This window comes from Eriocheir sinensis, chromosome 3, assembly GCF_024679095.1.
Source record: "Eriocheir sinensis breed Jianghai 21 chromosome 3, ASM2467909v1, whole genome shotgun sequence".
NCBI lineage: Eukaryota > Metazoa > Arthropoda > Malacostraca > Decapoda > Varunidae > Eriocheir > Eriocheir sinensis.
The window spans coordinates 7,006,142-7,020,497 of NC_066511.1; the positions used below are offsets into that span (position 1 = coordinate 7,006,142).

Sequence of the window (14,356 nt, forward strand, 5' to 3'; positions counted from 1 at the left end):
TAGGGTGAGAAGTACCGCAGTGAGATGGGCAACTCTCTGGACATTTACCCGGGAAATTACAGGCTGCTCAGTGGACAGGTTCAAAGCTGCACTGGACAGGTTCCTAAGGGCAGTGCCCGATGAACCACCAGTGCCAGGCTATACAGCAGTCTGCAGAGCAGCCTCAAATTCCATACCGGACCAAGTGCGGCTGAAGAAGCAAGACGCCAGCAACTTCCAAAACAGCGGTGGACCACCACGACTGTGAGGCACAAGACCTCTAGACACAACTAAGTAAACTAAGTAAATAGTAACTTACATATTTCTATTAATTATTTTCAACAACCTAAAATAGGCATTTGCAACGACTGATGACGGGACAGGCATAACTTGAAAAGTAGACATTTGCGACGGAAATGAGGTAGAAAATCATTCAATTCACGACAGTTATCACCAGAAAAACATGAACCACGTCACAAAATCGTTGGTTGGGTGAAACTGTAAATTGTTCGAATGGGATTGCCCTCAAGGCAATGGATCCAGCAGTAGTGGCATCAACTGAATCTTCCAATGCATGGTATTGCGTACACTCAACCATAAGGCAACCTAGCCCGACAAACCCCTACAGTGAACTACCGAAGCATCTCATCCAACATCCACTCGATAGTTCCCGCCAACACAGCCTTGCATTTGTAATATGCACAACAATAAACACTGCAGATCAATATGAGGCCTACACATACCTTTGTTCATACCACAAGTCCAAGGTCCGTTGTACAAGTGAAGTGGACCACTCAGGACAAGACGGCAGCAACCTTCCGTCCCGCACCATAGTTGCGGCTCGAATCCAAATCGTCGAATGCCCGCCGCGGCCCGTCCAGCGTTACCACAGATTATCGTACTCAGTACATCATATTTTCCTGTTTCTGACCCATAACAATTGCAGGAAAACATCGATAATTAACCATCTCAACTCTAATTGTAAATGTATATCGTTATCAGTGTAGGCTTGACGGTTTTGGGCCTCAAGCAGACGAAAAAAGTATGCCTAGTACGACAATCTGGTAATGCTGGGCCCGTCCCGTCTCCCGTGGGTGTCTAAACCGTCTATATTGGAGCTTTGCGCAGTGGCAGTATCGTAACCAATGAGGTTCATCCGAGGTGCGATTATTGCTAGTTGAAAACTTTAAAAAAAATTAAAAAAAACTGTTCTGTTCGTCCGTAGCCATGGCCCGTACCAAGCAGACTGCCAGGAAATCCACCGGTGGCAAGGCGCCCCGCAAGCAGCTGGCCACCAAGGCCGCTCGCAAGTCGGCCCCGGCCACCGGAGGAGTCAAGAATCCTCACCGCTACAGGCCCGGGACCGTGGCCCTCCGTGAGATCCGCCGCTACCAGAAGAGCACCGAGCTCCTCATCAGGAAGCTGCCCTTCCAGCGTCTGGTGCGCGAGATCGCCCAGTTCAAGACCGATCTCCGCTTCCAGTCCTCTGCGTCATGGCTCTGCAGGAAGCCTCCGAGGCCTACCTCGTCGGTCTCTTCGAGGACACCAACCTCTGCGCCATCCACGCCAAGCGTGTCACCATCATGCCAAAGGGCATCCAGCTGGCCCGTCGCATTCGCGGCGAGCGTGCCTAAGCGCGGGTTGCCCGTCTGAGTATAATCTGCTCACACTCTATCTAGGCCCTTTTCAGAGCCATTTAAAAAAATTTTTTAAATATATTGGCCGATTTTTTTTTTTTCGGTTATAAAATCTAACATTTCATTAAGCTCAATTTTCTTACTCGAATATAACGGTAGAGTCGGAAGAATGCAAATACTTATACCATGTTACTTATCATATAATATGTTTTCCAGGTGGAGAGAATAGCTGAATCTTTAGCGTTTTGATCCCGACACACCTACGACATTGAGATTTATTAAAGGAATAAAGTGGAAGGTAGACAATTAATGGAAAAAATAAGAGTAGATTATTGTCACTCATCAAATTGCCTCTTCTACTTCACATGGTAGTTTTCAAATTTTAAATATGCATTCATGCATACATAGAACATAATCTTAATGCCGGCATGTATACACAAACTGGATATGAACAAATAAACGTATATATGGACTGGGCATATAGTACGGTAAGCTCCCGTATAAACCAACAATTTATATGCATCGTAGCTCTGGCAGCAATCAACAAAACATAGACAAAGTTCAATGGGGTAAATTGAAAGTCCTCTAAAACCTCACCTGCTTTTTTTTTTTTAAGGTGCTTTTAAGCTAGTCAAAGATTCCAAATAAATTATAGATACAACACGATATTTGATTATTATTCGTAGCAATGAAATGATGCGCTGTGTCTGTGTATGTGTGTTAGCGTTACCACTCCATTGTATTTATTACTTTCTAGCTAAAAACAAAAAGATGCTTTCACATCCATGTAATTAATGGTATCCAACTAAACTTACTGCTAAAACCTTAATTATTGATAAACTGCTATATGAGAGAGAAGGATACGAGTTTCTGATTTACATATAAAAAAAAGACTATCACCCACACATATAAATATAAATCACAGCATTCAATCAAGCCTGTTAAAAACGGGTTACTGATATACTTCTATACGGGCTGAAGCTTACAAGGCTAGATAAAATCCCCGCGCTGGCAACGAGGCACTGGAACCACAGCAGCAACACAAGGGAAGGGGTGGAACAATGCTGTACTTGAGTTGCGTGCACTTCCATTCTTATCAGGACGGAAGGTAATGAACGCGGGGCTTCAGGCTGGCGTGGGGGGCTCGGGCTGGTGCGGCGGGCGGCTGTCAGTCCGGCCATCAGGCTCTTGGTGGCCCCGGGGAGGTGTTGCTCGCAGCGGTGGTTGGCGCCCTCGTGAGCCGCCTGCCCCACCTGGCCTCGCCGCCTGCCTACCTGCATTACCTCTTCCCCTCATGACCCTCGCTTCCTCCTGCTACTTCCTTGGCCCCCGTTGTCGAATTAGCGATGTTGTGGGGTTTGGGGTAATTATTGCAATGTAGCTCACCCCTGCTTTCCCAGAGTAACCCCAATAAGTGGCTCCACCAGGTTAAGTGCCATAACCCCCACCACAAAGTAATGGGTGTGCGGTGAAGAGCAAGTGTAGTGTAGTTATATACCGCGCAGCTTAGCAAATAAGTCGGTCTTGTTCTTTTCTGAGCAGATCAGCAAAATTGTGAAAATAGTAACCCATCACTGCCTAATTTGTTAAAGTATATTTTTGACAGCACACTGGCCGGCTGGGCTATGGAAGAGCCCTGATTAGTTTAGAACCAGATTTAAATTGATTAGATTAATGCACCCATATCTCACTTCCTAACTTATTAAGGGTCATACTCAAGTCTTTCACCAACTTCACTCTGGTGGTTGGTACTTTCTTTTGAAAATTAAAGATTCTTCTTCTTGTTATAACCATTTACACCACTAATTACTTGTTTCAGAAATAATGATTGGAGGATTATTCACGAGAGGGTAGCCCACTAATTTTGAGATGTTGACTTTATTTCTGAACAAATTATGATGCTGTTTATTATGGAGATAGTAATTTTTCCTCAAATCGCTAAATGATCGACATTTCAATGCCTGTTGTGCACCCGCCGGCGCAGCCGCAAAATAGCTTGCAGAGAAGTTCAACTTGCTCACTGTTTCTATATTTCACTCACTGCTCACCAAGATCACAAGTAGACAAACGAACGAAACCAGGCAAATTAATGTTTTTCTTGATGTATATTCCCCCAGTGTGCGCGTATTGAACAGCAGAGCGACTTACTTCTGCGAGGAGGTATTTTTCGCAACACCGACCCATGTAGTGGACCGCCGCCACCATGTCCAGTCCTCCTCAGCATATTTCCACCGCCCCACACTGCGTGCCGAATAAATTTAAACTAACCAAACCTAACTTTACGTAACCTACCTAACGGGGGGGTATCTCCCCTCTTGACCCCCCTTCCATTTGCGACAGGAAAGCAACACGTCAGTGTGTTGTATGGACACAAAATGCTTCATATATAGGACTTCACCCCCCTCAACCCCCTTCAATTTTACGGAAGTCACTTGTTACTTCATTTTATTCAGGGACTAAAAAGAATCCATGTTTTAAGTATTAACTTTGCCAGAGGTGACGACCCTCTTGTGAACACTATCCATTGATTATTTTCTACAATTATATCTTACCTCTGTCTGATGTGATCCTCACCATACCATGTTTTACTGCGACTTGCCAGTTCTCAGCAATCGCAACTGCAGCAAGTCGTCACTATGCATGACAGAACGGGTTGCAATTAAGGATCAAAATCAATGAAATCTAACAAATGAAAACTAAACTTGCCCCTGACAAAAGGGGATTCGCCTCCTCAACCCTCTCACCCATTACCGTTGATGTTTACCATTTACCGTTGATGAGGTTTCAGGCCCATGGGGTTTATCCCCATCATCTCCCCTTTCATTTTAATGAATGAATAGAATATTCTTACAGGAATAAGTAATTAGCAACAGAAACAGTACTAAAATATGTTGAAGAGCACATAGAGATCTATCAGAAAAAATAATATCAAACACCTGAGAGTGAGGTTGGTGAAAGCCTGGAGTAATGCCTTATGAAGTATTCTTCTGTTGTCATATATGTTTTCTACTAACCTTCAAACCTCCCAGAAAACCATAGGAGTGAGTGTAAAGATCAAAACTGTGAAAATAGTGATAAAAGTTGTGTGCAGACCCGCACAGCTGCAGGAAGATGAGTAGCCCATTGCCATGAAATGTGGAAGTACAGAGGGGTCACTGGAGTTGGAGCCCTCCCATTAGGAGGTTCATGTATATTCACCTCTCTCTTTATACCCATACTAGGGGTCAAGGGGGGTGCCCCCTCCCTTACACAAGAGTCTGCTGGATTCCAGCTGTGATGAGCAGCAGATTTTGGTCACTGAGGAACACTGGGCTACTCCACCACATGCAGTCACTTGGGTTTCTATATACATTTCATGGCTATTTTCACCATTGTTTTGATCTCTTCACTTTCTTATGGGTTTCTGGGAAGTTTAAAAGTTAGCAGAATACATATATGACAACAAAAGAGCAGTTGGTTAAGTAGGAAACAAGATATTGGTGCATTGATAAAACGGTCTCTAACGAAAACAATTTATAAGCTAGCATAGCTAAATCTAACCTATAATAACTTAACACTAAGCTAGTGAGAATAAGACCAAGACTGGACACTGCTCGGTAATTAACTGCTCAATAAAGTGTTCTAGGAAACATCTGGAATTACACCCACTCACCACTGCAGAAATATTGGTTCTCCAGAAGTATGCCTGGCTCACAGGGGGGCACGGTGCTTCTAAATCAAGTATATACTGCGTGTATAGGCAACACTGCTGTATAATTATATATATATATATATATATATATATATATATATATATATATATATATATATATATATATATATATATATATATATATATATATATATATATATATATATATATATACGAGGGAGGATTAAAAAGCTCACGGAATTTTTCAGAAAATAATTTATTATTCAGAAAATATGATTTATCTTCAATTTATTTTTCAACATAGTTGCCATCCAGGTCAAGACATTTTTCAAGGCGATGCTTCCAGCTTTGTAAGCCATCTCTAAAGAACGTCGAAGGCCTTGTTCAAAGCCATGTGTTGGCAGTGTTTTTTGCTTCTTCTACATCACTAAAATGAGTTCCTTTTAGCATTTCTTTGAGTTTTGGAAAAAGCAAGAAGTCTGATGGGGCTAAATCTGGACTATAAGGCGAGTGAGGAAGCACTTCCCATCGAAATCCTCGAAGAACTTCTTTTGCAACCCGCGCAGAATGCGCTGGTGCATTGTCATGGTGAAACAAGATCCCACCATGAAGTTTCCCTTTACGTTTTCTGACTAATGCCTCTTTCAGCTTCCTTAAAACATTTGCATAGTAGGCTCCTGTCACAGTTCTTTGACCATCAAGATAATCTATTAATATCACCCCATCTGAATCCCAGAAAATGGTGGCCATCACCTTTTGAGATTTGAACTTGATTGGTCCCGATGATCCACGTGGAAGCCACTGTTTTGACTGCTGTTTGGATTTAGGATCATACTGGTAGATCCAGGTTTCATCTCCGGTGATTATTCTGGAGAGGAAATGCTCTTCATTAACTTCAATTTTGTTCAATATTGCTAAAGACAGATCACTCCGAAGAATCAGCTGATCAGGGCGCAACGCTTTTGGTACCCAATGCGCTGAAAGCTTGCTAAGTCTCAAATTATTGTGCAGAATTCAATTTGCCGAACCATATGAAATGTCTAGGGACTTGGCTAACTGAATAACTGTTATTCTTCGATCCTTGTCAATTAGATTTTGAGCAGCCTCAATGTTTTGGTCATTTTTTGATGTTCCTGGTCTTCCACTGCGATGGTCGTCTTCAAGGTTGTCTCTCCCTTCTTTGAATCGCTGAATCCACTTGTAGACTGCAGTCTTCTTTGGAGAAATAGTACCATAAACTTTTTCCAAAGCCTCCATAATCTGTGTCCCTTTCCATTCAAGTTTCACCAGGAATTTGATATTCGATCTTATCTCAAAATAACTATTTTCCATGGTTTCAAAAGGAGCCTTTTTTAAGGAGGGTCTGTGCTCTACAATAGTCTGCGCAGAACTGATTGCAAGTGACTAATAGCAAGGTACACACTCAGTGATATGTTCTGACATGTTTAATCTTGTTTTAGCCTAATTTTTTTCTTGCTACGATAAAATTCCGCGAACTTTTTGATCTCCCCTCGTATATATTATATATATATATATATATATATATATATATATATACATATATATATATATATATATATATATATATATATATATATATATATATATATATATATATATATATATATATATATATATATATATATATATATATATATATATATATATATATATATATATATATATATATATATATATATATATATATATATATATATATATATATATATATATATATATATATATATATATATATATATATATATATATATATATATATATATATATATATTGCTGTGCTGTCATTTTTTCAGATAAATAACTTTAGAAGTGGCAACATGTTACTATATTACAGCAATGAATTACTATTTCGGTGGCAGTAGTATAGTAATTTGCAATGAAAATAGTTATCAGAGTAATGAATAGCTTGCTCCAATCTCAGAAATTATGAAAGTACGGTAGTAGATATTTGTTCAGATTTGTGCTGACGATTTGCCATGCCAAACATCCAGAAAACGGGATGTGCTTTGAAGTCAGCACCACTCAACCAATCCATAAAGGGCTTCCTGCTCCTCACGCACTAACCACAGCAACCTTGTGTGTGTGTGTATATATATATATATATATATATATATATATATATATATATAATATATATATATATATATATATATATATATATATATATATATATATATATATATATATATATATATATATATATATATATATATATATATATATATATATATGAATATATATGAATATATATATATATATATATATATATATTCATATATATATATATATATATATATATATATATATATATATATATATATATATATATATATATATATATATATATATATATATATATATATATATATATATATATATATATATATATATATATATATATATATATATATATATATATATATATATATATATATATATATATATATATATATATATATATATATATATATATATATATATATATATATATATATATATATATATATATATATATATATATATATATATATATATATATATATATATATATATATATATATATATATATATATATATATATATATATATATATATATATATATATATATATATATATCTATATATATCCATGTCTGCAGGATAGTGTGTTTATGACCATCTTCCTGACCACAGGTGTATCTGTAAGGAAGTTTATGGAAACTACATTTTTGTGCCTTTTTTTTTCCAAGAACTATTAATCAGTGGTGTTTGAAGTGGGTCCAACTGATAATCTGACAGTACTTTCATGTGGTGGGAGATTCTAGAGACTTCAGAAAGACGCTTGAAGACTGCAGTTTCTGTATTAATAGCTCAGCATCATGGTTGGATCTAATAAACGGATCAATCTGTTCCATCTGCAAGCTTTCCACATCATTATTTTTTATCAAATTTTGACCAGTGGTGCTGATGATGTAATGATAACGTATGCAATACATAACCCTCTGAAACTAAACTAACTTTTCTGATAATTTACGTAGAAGGTAAATAAATAACCATTACTTATGAATGCAATGTACCAAAGCACCTTAGTCATTAGAATTCACTGTTATATTTCCTTCCTCTTTTATATATTTCCTTTGCAGTAACAATAAATATACCATGTTTCATGTTACAGAGAGGTGGGAGGCAGCTCATCAATGTGAATATGGAAGTAGATTGGCAGTATCCTATGAGGCGGGAGATGCAAGAAATTCTGCCTGGTCTTTATCTTGGCCCATACAGTGCTGCTACAAAATCCAGAGTAAGGCACAAGAGTAATCACTTAGGTTTATCATTGAAGAGTATATGAGGCATGCAGGAGAGTTCCTTTGAGAAGCATCCCAACTTAATTTAGCTTTGTCAAGAAAAGAGTCTAGGACAGAGATATGATTTTCAGGGGCCACTCTGTGGAGATAGTGCTTGTGTAACAACCAAAAGGTTGTAAATTTGATTCAGATTCCTGGGTGCTTCTTGGTGAGAGAGGTAGTACTCTCCTGTAACTAGCAGAGCTACCTAGCTCAAGGGGATTTTTTTTAATCATCTTTAGCTAGAGCTATACAATTATTTCAGCTGAAGTCACATCACCAAATGAATTTAATATTGAAATCCTAAATTTATATGTATCCTCATGATGATAAGGTAATTTGATTAGAATTCATTCACAGATTTACATGTAAAATGAAAAAATATTGTGATTGTAGACGCTGATATTCAGTTTCCCAGTAATTCACCTCTTCCATATTTTACATTCATCTTAGTCTTAATTATACAAATAGTGCATTGGTTCTTAACCAGGAGGGTTCATTAGAGAATTTATCAGATCCACAACAATTCTGAAAATATTTGGGTTTTAACCCAAGGACGCTGGGGCTATTTTGCCACCTCAGTTTACTGGGGTGTACACTAAAATTACTCATATTTGGAAATTGATTAGAAATACTAGAAAGAGCTTTATATTGGAACCAAATAAGTGTAATCCAGGACCAATCATTACTCTTTGCAATTCAACTTAAAAAAAATCATAATTGGGTTCTTTGTGTTAAAAATAAAGTAAAATAATAAAAATAGGTAAAGCAAGAAAAATATTTCAGTTCCTAATCAATGTAATGGGGAGTAGACGAATGATTATCAGCTTGCCTGGTGACCTTTCTCACATGCCTTTGGGTCCCTGGCTGCAGTTGGGCCCCCTGTACCCTCTGGCACCACCGCTAGCTTGGGGGCAGACCAGTAATTTTTTTTTTTTTTTTCCAGTACCTATGTTAAAAAATTAGTTTTGAACAATATATATTTTTTAGAGTGGTTGTGTGAAGTAATGAATGGACAATAGCATCTGAATAAGTGTTAGCTGTGGTTGGATATGAAAAACTATGGAGAAAAAGGGTCATCAGGCTCAGCATTTGAGAATGCAGGCTGGTTTGGGGGTAGTGGCTGGGCCCTTATGGTGATTGTGATGGCAATGGTGGTGGTAGAGGGAGGCTGCTGATAACCTATGCGACCTCGGTACCAACCACCATAGCTAACTTTGTGTGGTGTAGAAGAGGTCATTTTAGACTTTTTCTTTGGGCTCATCACTATCCGTCTCTTCCTGAGTATTTGACGGTTTGTAATAGTTACTAGACTCATATGATATAATTGACCACTGTCACTTCCCTCTGGTGAATCATCATCCTATACTATGTGTAATTAGGAGTCATCACAAGAGAAACAATCCTCTAATGTCCTTCACCAATGGAATGCCTCAGGCTGGGGTGCAATTTTTTCCTACTTAATTATAACTTGTAACTCTCCTGAAATAAACACAAAACAGACCCAAGATCACATTTGTTGGTCATACATATAAGCTCACAGTTTGTTCACTGAGGTGTCGCACATTTTAGAGCATTTATCGATATAACATGAGACACGCGAGAGAGTGGATGGACACAGTGTCTTCCTCACATAGGCCAAACATTAAATGAGGGTTACTATTAGGTGGCCAACTTCCAATTTCCCCCATAGCATAGCACTCATTTTATATTTTGACTTGCAGAAAAGTGATGGCCCCCAGCTTTCTAGGGTTTAGGGAAACCATGATTGTAAAAAATATCCAACAAATATTCTTGCACAATCAGGTGTTAAAATAAGACATTTGATATTTAACCATGCATATCATCAGAAAACTTGACTCAGCCTATCTGACAAAACAGCCTTATGTCCAAAAGAAAGCCTGCTTCCACACATTCCTCACTGAATGCATAGTGTAATTGGCTGAGATGACTGAATGTTGTGTTGTCTTAACTTATGTATTAAATGGTATTAGTGTGAGCTACCAAGTACCATTCTCAGCAGGTATTTGCTCTGCACTTTTTCACTGTCATACTGGAAATTGGGTCTTTCACTGAGCTGGACCTGCCATCGGGTGGCCCTGCTAGAGCCTCTGCCAGAGCCAAGCCTGCGACCAGCTGGGGTCCAGCGAGGCTTAATTGACATTCTGTACCAAACTAGCAAAATATCAAGAGTTGTAATGGTCACTGTCATGTTTACACCCAAAAATCTGAGTGCTATATATTATTCATGTCATTGTAATGAACACTGTTGGCAAAATAAGAGCGTTCATCGATATATCCTACAACACTCCATCCCGTGGTTAATAGGAATGCATCAGAGCGGCCTCTTGGGTAAATATTTTCGTCATGCAAGAAAAGAGAAGTCAAACAAGTCTGGCATGGTGTCATTCTCTCATAATCTTATAGTAGTGATGGAAGGTAGTGTTGAAAATTTTGCCACTCAACATTCCTCTGGCTGGCACACCGCTGCCTCAACACGATGCGTTCCTCTGTCCCTCCAATCAGAGCACGGGAGGATGTTTACACTGATGCTAAACATATCGTATGCTGCCGGCAGCAAGTGTTATACTTATTTCATATTTCTAATTTAAATCATAATACATACATTTTTAGCATCTTATTATTAAATTGACTATATGGAACTTTAAAGGAACAACATAGAGCATGTGACAATTATCTGTCGGAAAAAATATATTAAAATTTTCTATTTCTTGCATTTCCCCGTTTCTTAAATACTATAATACTAGTAAGTCAAGTGTCTCTAAACGGTAGCTATGAGAAAAATATGTGATTTCTAAATAATAGCTAAAAACTCGTAAGAAAAATTATTTAGACGTACACTGCATGCATAGTTATTTTGGTAGTTCCACCAGGGCCACCAGATGGTGGGTAGAGCTCAGTGAAGGACTCAATTGTAACAGTAAAGAATTTTTTTAAGGCATTTTTCCTGAAGTGAATATTATTAATGCTGTTATTGTTTTTGCAGTTCAATACACTACTGGATCACGGAATTACACACATCATTTGCATCAGACAAAGTATAGAGTCACACATGGTCAGAGCAAATTTTCCTGACAAAATAAAGTAAGTAATATAATTTTTATATAATTTAATTAATGTAGATACACCAAAAAACAAATTGCCAAAATAAAGTACTACATATCACAGACCACAACAAAAGCAGGAATTTTACAATGGCTGTTGAAATAGCAGTAAAACTTTTTTTATATATATATATATATATATATATATATATATATATATATATATATATATATATATATATATATATATATATATATATATATATATATATACATACATATATATACAGACATATATATACAGACATATATATATATACATATATATATATATATATATACATATATATATATACATATATATATACATATATATATATATATATATATATATATATATATATATATATATAGTCTGTCCGAAAATCATTCCCAGATAACTGTAACCATTCTTGCCTTTTTCTTTTGAGATGCCCAAACTTCTATTACACACCTTCCCATGTTTCACAGATCTGCCTGTTGCTCATCATAATTCAAAACTTAAAGCAAGGCATTAATTTGTCAACTCAAATATTGAAAACCAAGGCTTAAGTATATAAATAAAATTCATCTAAGGATGAATATAGCTAAATGACAATAATTTTGACATATGTATTGTCATTGTTTTTAAGTTGTGAAATTATTTGTTAACATTATTTTTTTTTACTTTCACTAATTTTCATTAATTCTGCATTTCAGATTTGTGAAATACTGTTCTATTTTGCAGGTACCTGATTCTTGACATGGCAGATAATTTGACACAGAATCTCATATCACATGTAGCAGAATGCAGAACCTTCATTGATGAATGTTTAGCATCTGGAGGGAAGTGTCTAGTCCATGGAAATCTGGGCATTTCCCGAAGTGCAGCTCTAGTTGTTGCTTATGTAATGGAGAAGCGGACGCTTTCTTATAGGTAAATAACAATTATTATTATTATTATTATTATTATTATTATTATTACTATTACTATTATTATCATCATTATATAAGAGAAAATGATAATTCACAAAACACTTAGGAAAATGGTATAGTGTAGGATGTTTTGTTTATCTTCAGACATTGCTGGGATGGATCATTTTCATTATAAGTTTGATGATTATGTGTCTTTATCTCTTCCAGGGAAGCATTAGAATTTGTCCAGAATAGAAGATACTGCATAAACCCTAATGATGGATTTAAGCAGCAGCTAATGGAATATGAAGCCATATACAAAGCCCAACAGACTCTGCTAAATGGACAGTGCTCCCAAGAGAAAGGAAAACTAAAAAGAAAACATGATCAGACTTTTGATGACTTTGATCAGGACTCCTCAGAACCAATGGAGTCTGTAAGCTGATGACTGGGAAACCTTACAAAAGTGAGGTTGTTTTGAAAATCTGGTCTTGTGATAACTGGATTATTGTTGAAACAGGCTGTTATATTAATGGTCTACATAAAGAGTTAGTTTTGTAAGATTTTTATTTTTTTATATTTCAATGGATGGATGGATTTCAATACTGTAGTATTTATATTAATTGCTGATTGAATGTTGCAAATTTTTACTTCTGTCCTGTAGGTAAATAGTGGACTGACAAATATTTCTATGCTTTTTATAGATTTTCATTTATACAAAAAAAAGTATGAATGAGAATCCCACCAGTACTCATTGGTCTTCCTGCTGCATATGAATTGCAGCCTCTTCAGTAATGGACACAAACGTACATCATCATTTTGACATAATAGTATACTATACTTAATACCATTCACTTTCATTAATTGTTGTATTTATCAGTCAAAGACTGTTTAAGTATTACTATTTATTTATTATTTTGTTTTCAATCATGAAAGTGTTACTCTTAAGAAAGGGAAAGTTCAAATACATCTGTAAGTTGCTCACCATTTAATGATGAGTTTGCTATCTTTAAAACAACCTGTTATTTTACTTCAAAAGTTGTCATAAAGTTAGTATTATCATATGAATTTTCATTCAACCTCAGTGGTAGATTTCTGGTGTCTCATATGTTACATTATGAACATTTGTTGTCTATTACATCATGAACACATGTTGCCTGATATATCATAAATACCTGTTGCAGTGGAAAGCTTTTCTCAGTATAGTTCAATTTTCCATAAGAAAAAATACTGGCTTTTTTTTCTACAGATATATAGTTTCCTGTAGCATTGTTACCTTGAAAAGTGATATTGATAGTTTAGTTTTCTCTGTTTTATGAAGTCAAATCAGCTTGCAACCATGCAGTTCATGATTATTCATCATTCTCTTACCCAGCATTGGCAGGCCAAAGTGTACCATGACATTTACTAACAAATAAATATTAAAGCTATGAATGTCAATAAAGTAAGTTGTTTTATTCTGATGCCATGTCCTGAACAAGAATTAATATAAAATTATGTAAACTATAATCATAGTTCCAGGACTGTAATTGTAGCTTATATATTCTTGTACAGGACATCATCATCAGAACAAATGAGTCAGCGCTAGTGGAGGAGGCCAAGGGGATCCCTACAGTTTGTGACTTCAGTAGTACATAGGATAGGAAGGAGGTCTGCATGGAAACTTGCTCAGAGGAGCCCCCGGGTTGAGCGTCGTAGTTGGTGAGGCAACGCCCGCCCCCCAACCCCATCGTAATAATGTACCTT

General features: G+C 36.5%; 1 protein-coding gene and 1 pseudogene across 2 annotated transcripts; both read left to right on the forward strand.

The window, feature by feature from the left end:
• The first annotated feature begins 1,095 nt into the window (after positions 1–1,095).
• On the forward strand, positions 1,096–1,178 carry LOC127007582 (U4 spliceosomal RNA; annotated as a pseudogene).
• Positions 1,179–2,559: 1,381 nt separating this feature from the next.
• On the forward strand, positions 2,560–13,672 carry LOC127004182 (serine/threonine/tyrosine-interacting protein B-like). Of its 2 annotated transcripts, none has more exons than XM_050871680.1 (5): positions 2,560–2,724; positions 8,444–8,569; positions 11,620–11,717; positions 12,444–12,632; positions 12,839–13,672. In XM_050871680.1, the coding sequence occupies exons 2-5, from the start codon at positions 8,474–8,476 to the stop codon at positions 13,053–13,055; spliced, it is 600 nt and encodes a 199-aa protein (XP_050727637.1). In that variant the 5' UTR covers positions 2,560–2,724; positions 8,444–8,473; the 3' UTR covers positions 13,056–13,672. The 2 variants fall into 2 exon arrangements, with proteins under 2 accessions (XP_050727637.1, XP_050727627.1); XM_050871670.1 differs by lacking the exon at positions 2,560–2,724 and adding an exon at positions 2,753–2,979.
• The last annotated feature ends 684 nt before the right edge of the window (positions 13,673–14,356 follow it).

Excerpts from the sequence above, each read along its gene's own strand:
- LOC127004182 (XM_050871670.1), top strand. The coding sequence starts at position 2,911 with ATGACCCTCGCTTCCTCCTGCTACTTCCTTGGCCCCCGTTGTCGAATT. Across the intron at positions 11,718-12,443 it reads AATTTTCCTGACAAAATAAA|GTACCTGATTCTTGACATGG; the intron begins GTAAGTAATATA and ends TCTATTTTGCAG. Across the intron at positions 12,633-12,838 it reads AAGCGGACGCTTTCTTATAG|GGAAGCATTAGAATTTGTCC; the intron begins GTAAATAACAAT and ends TATCTCTTCCAG.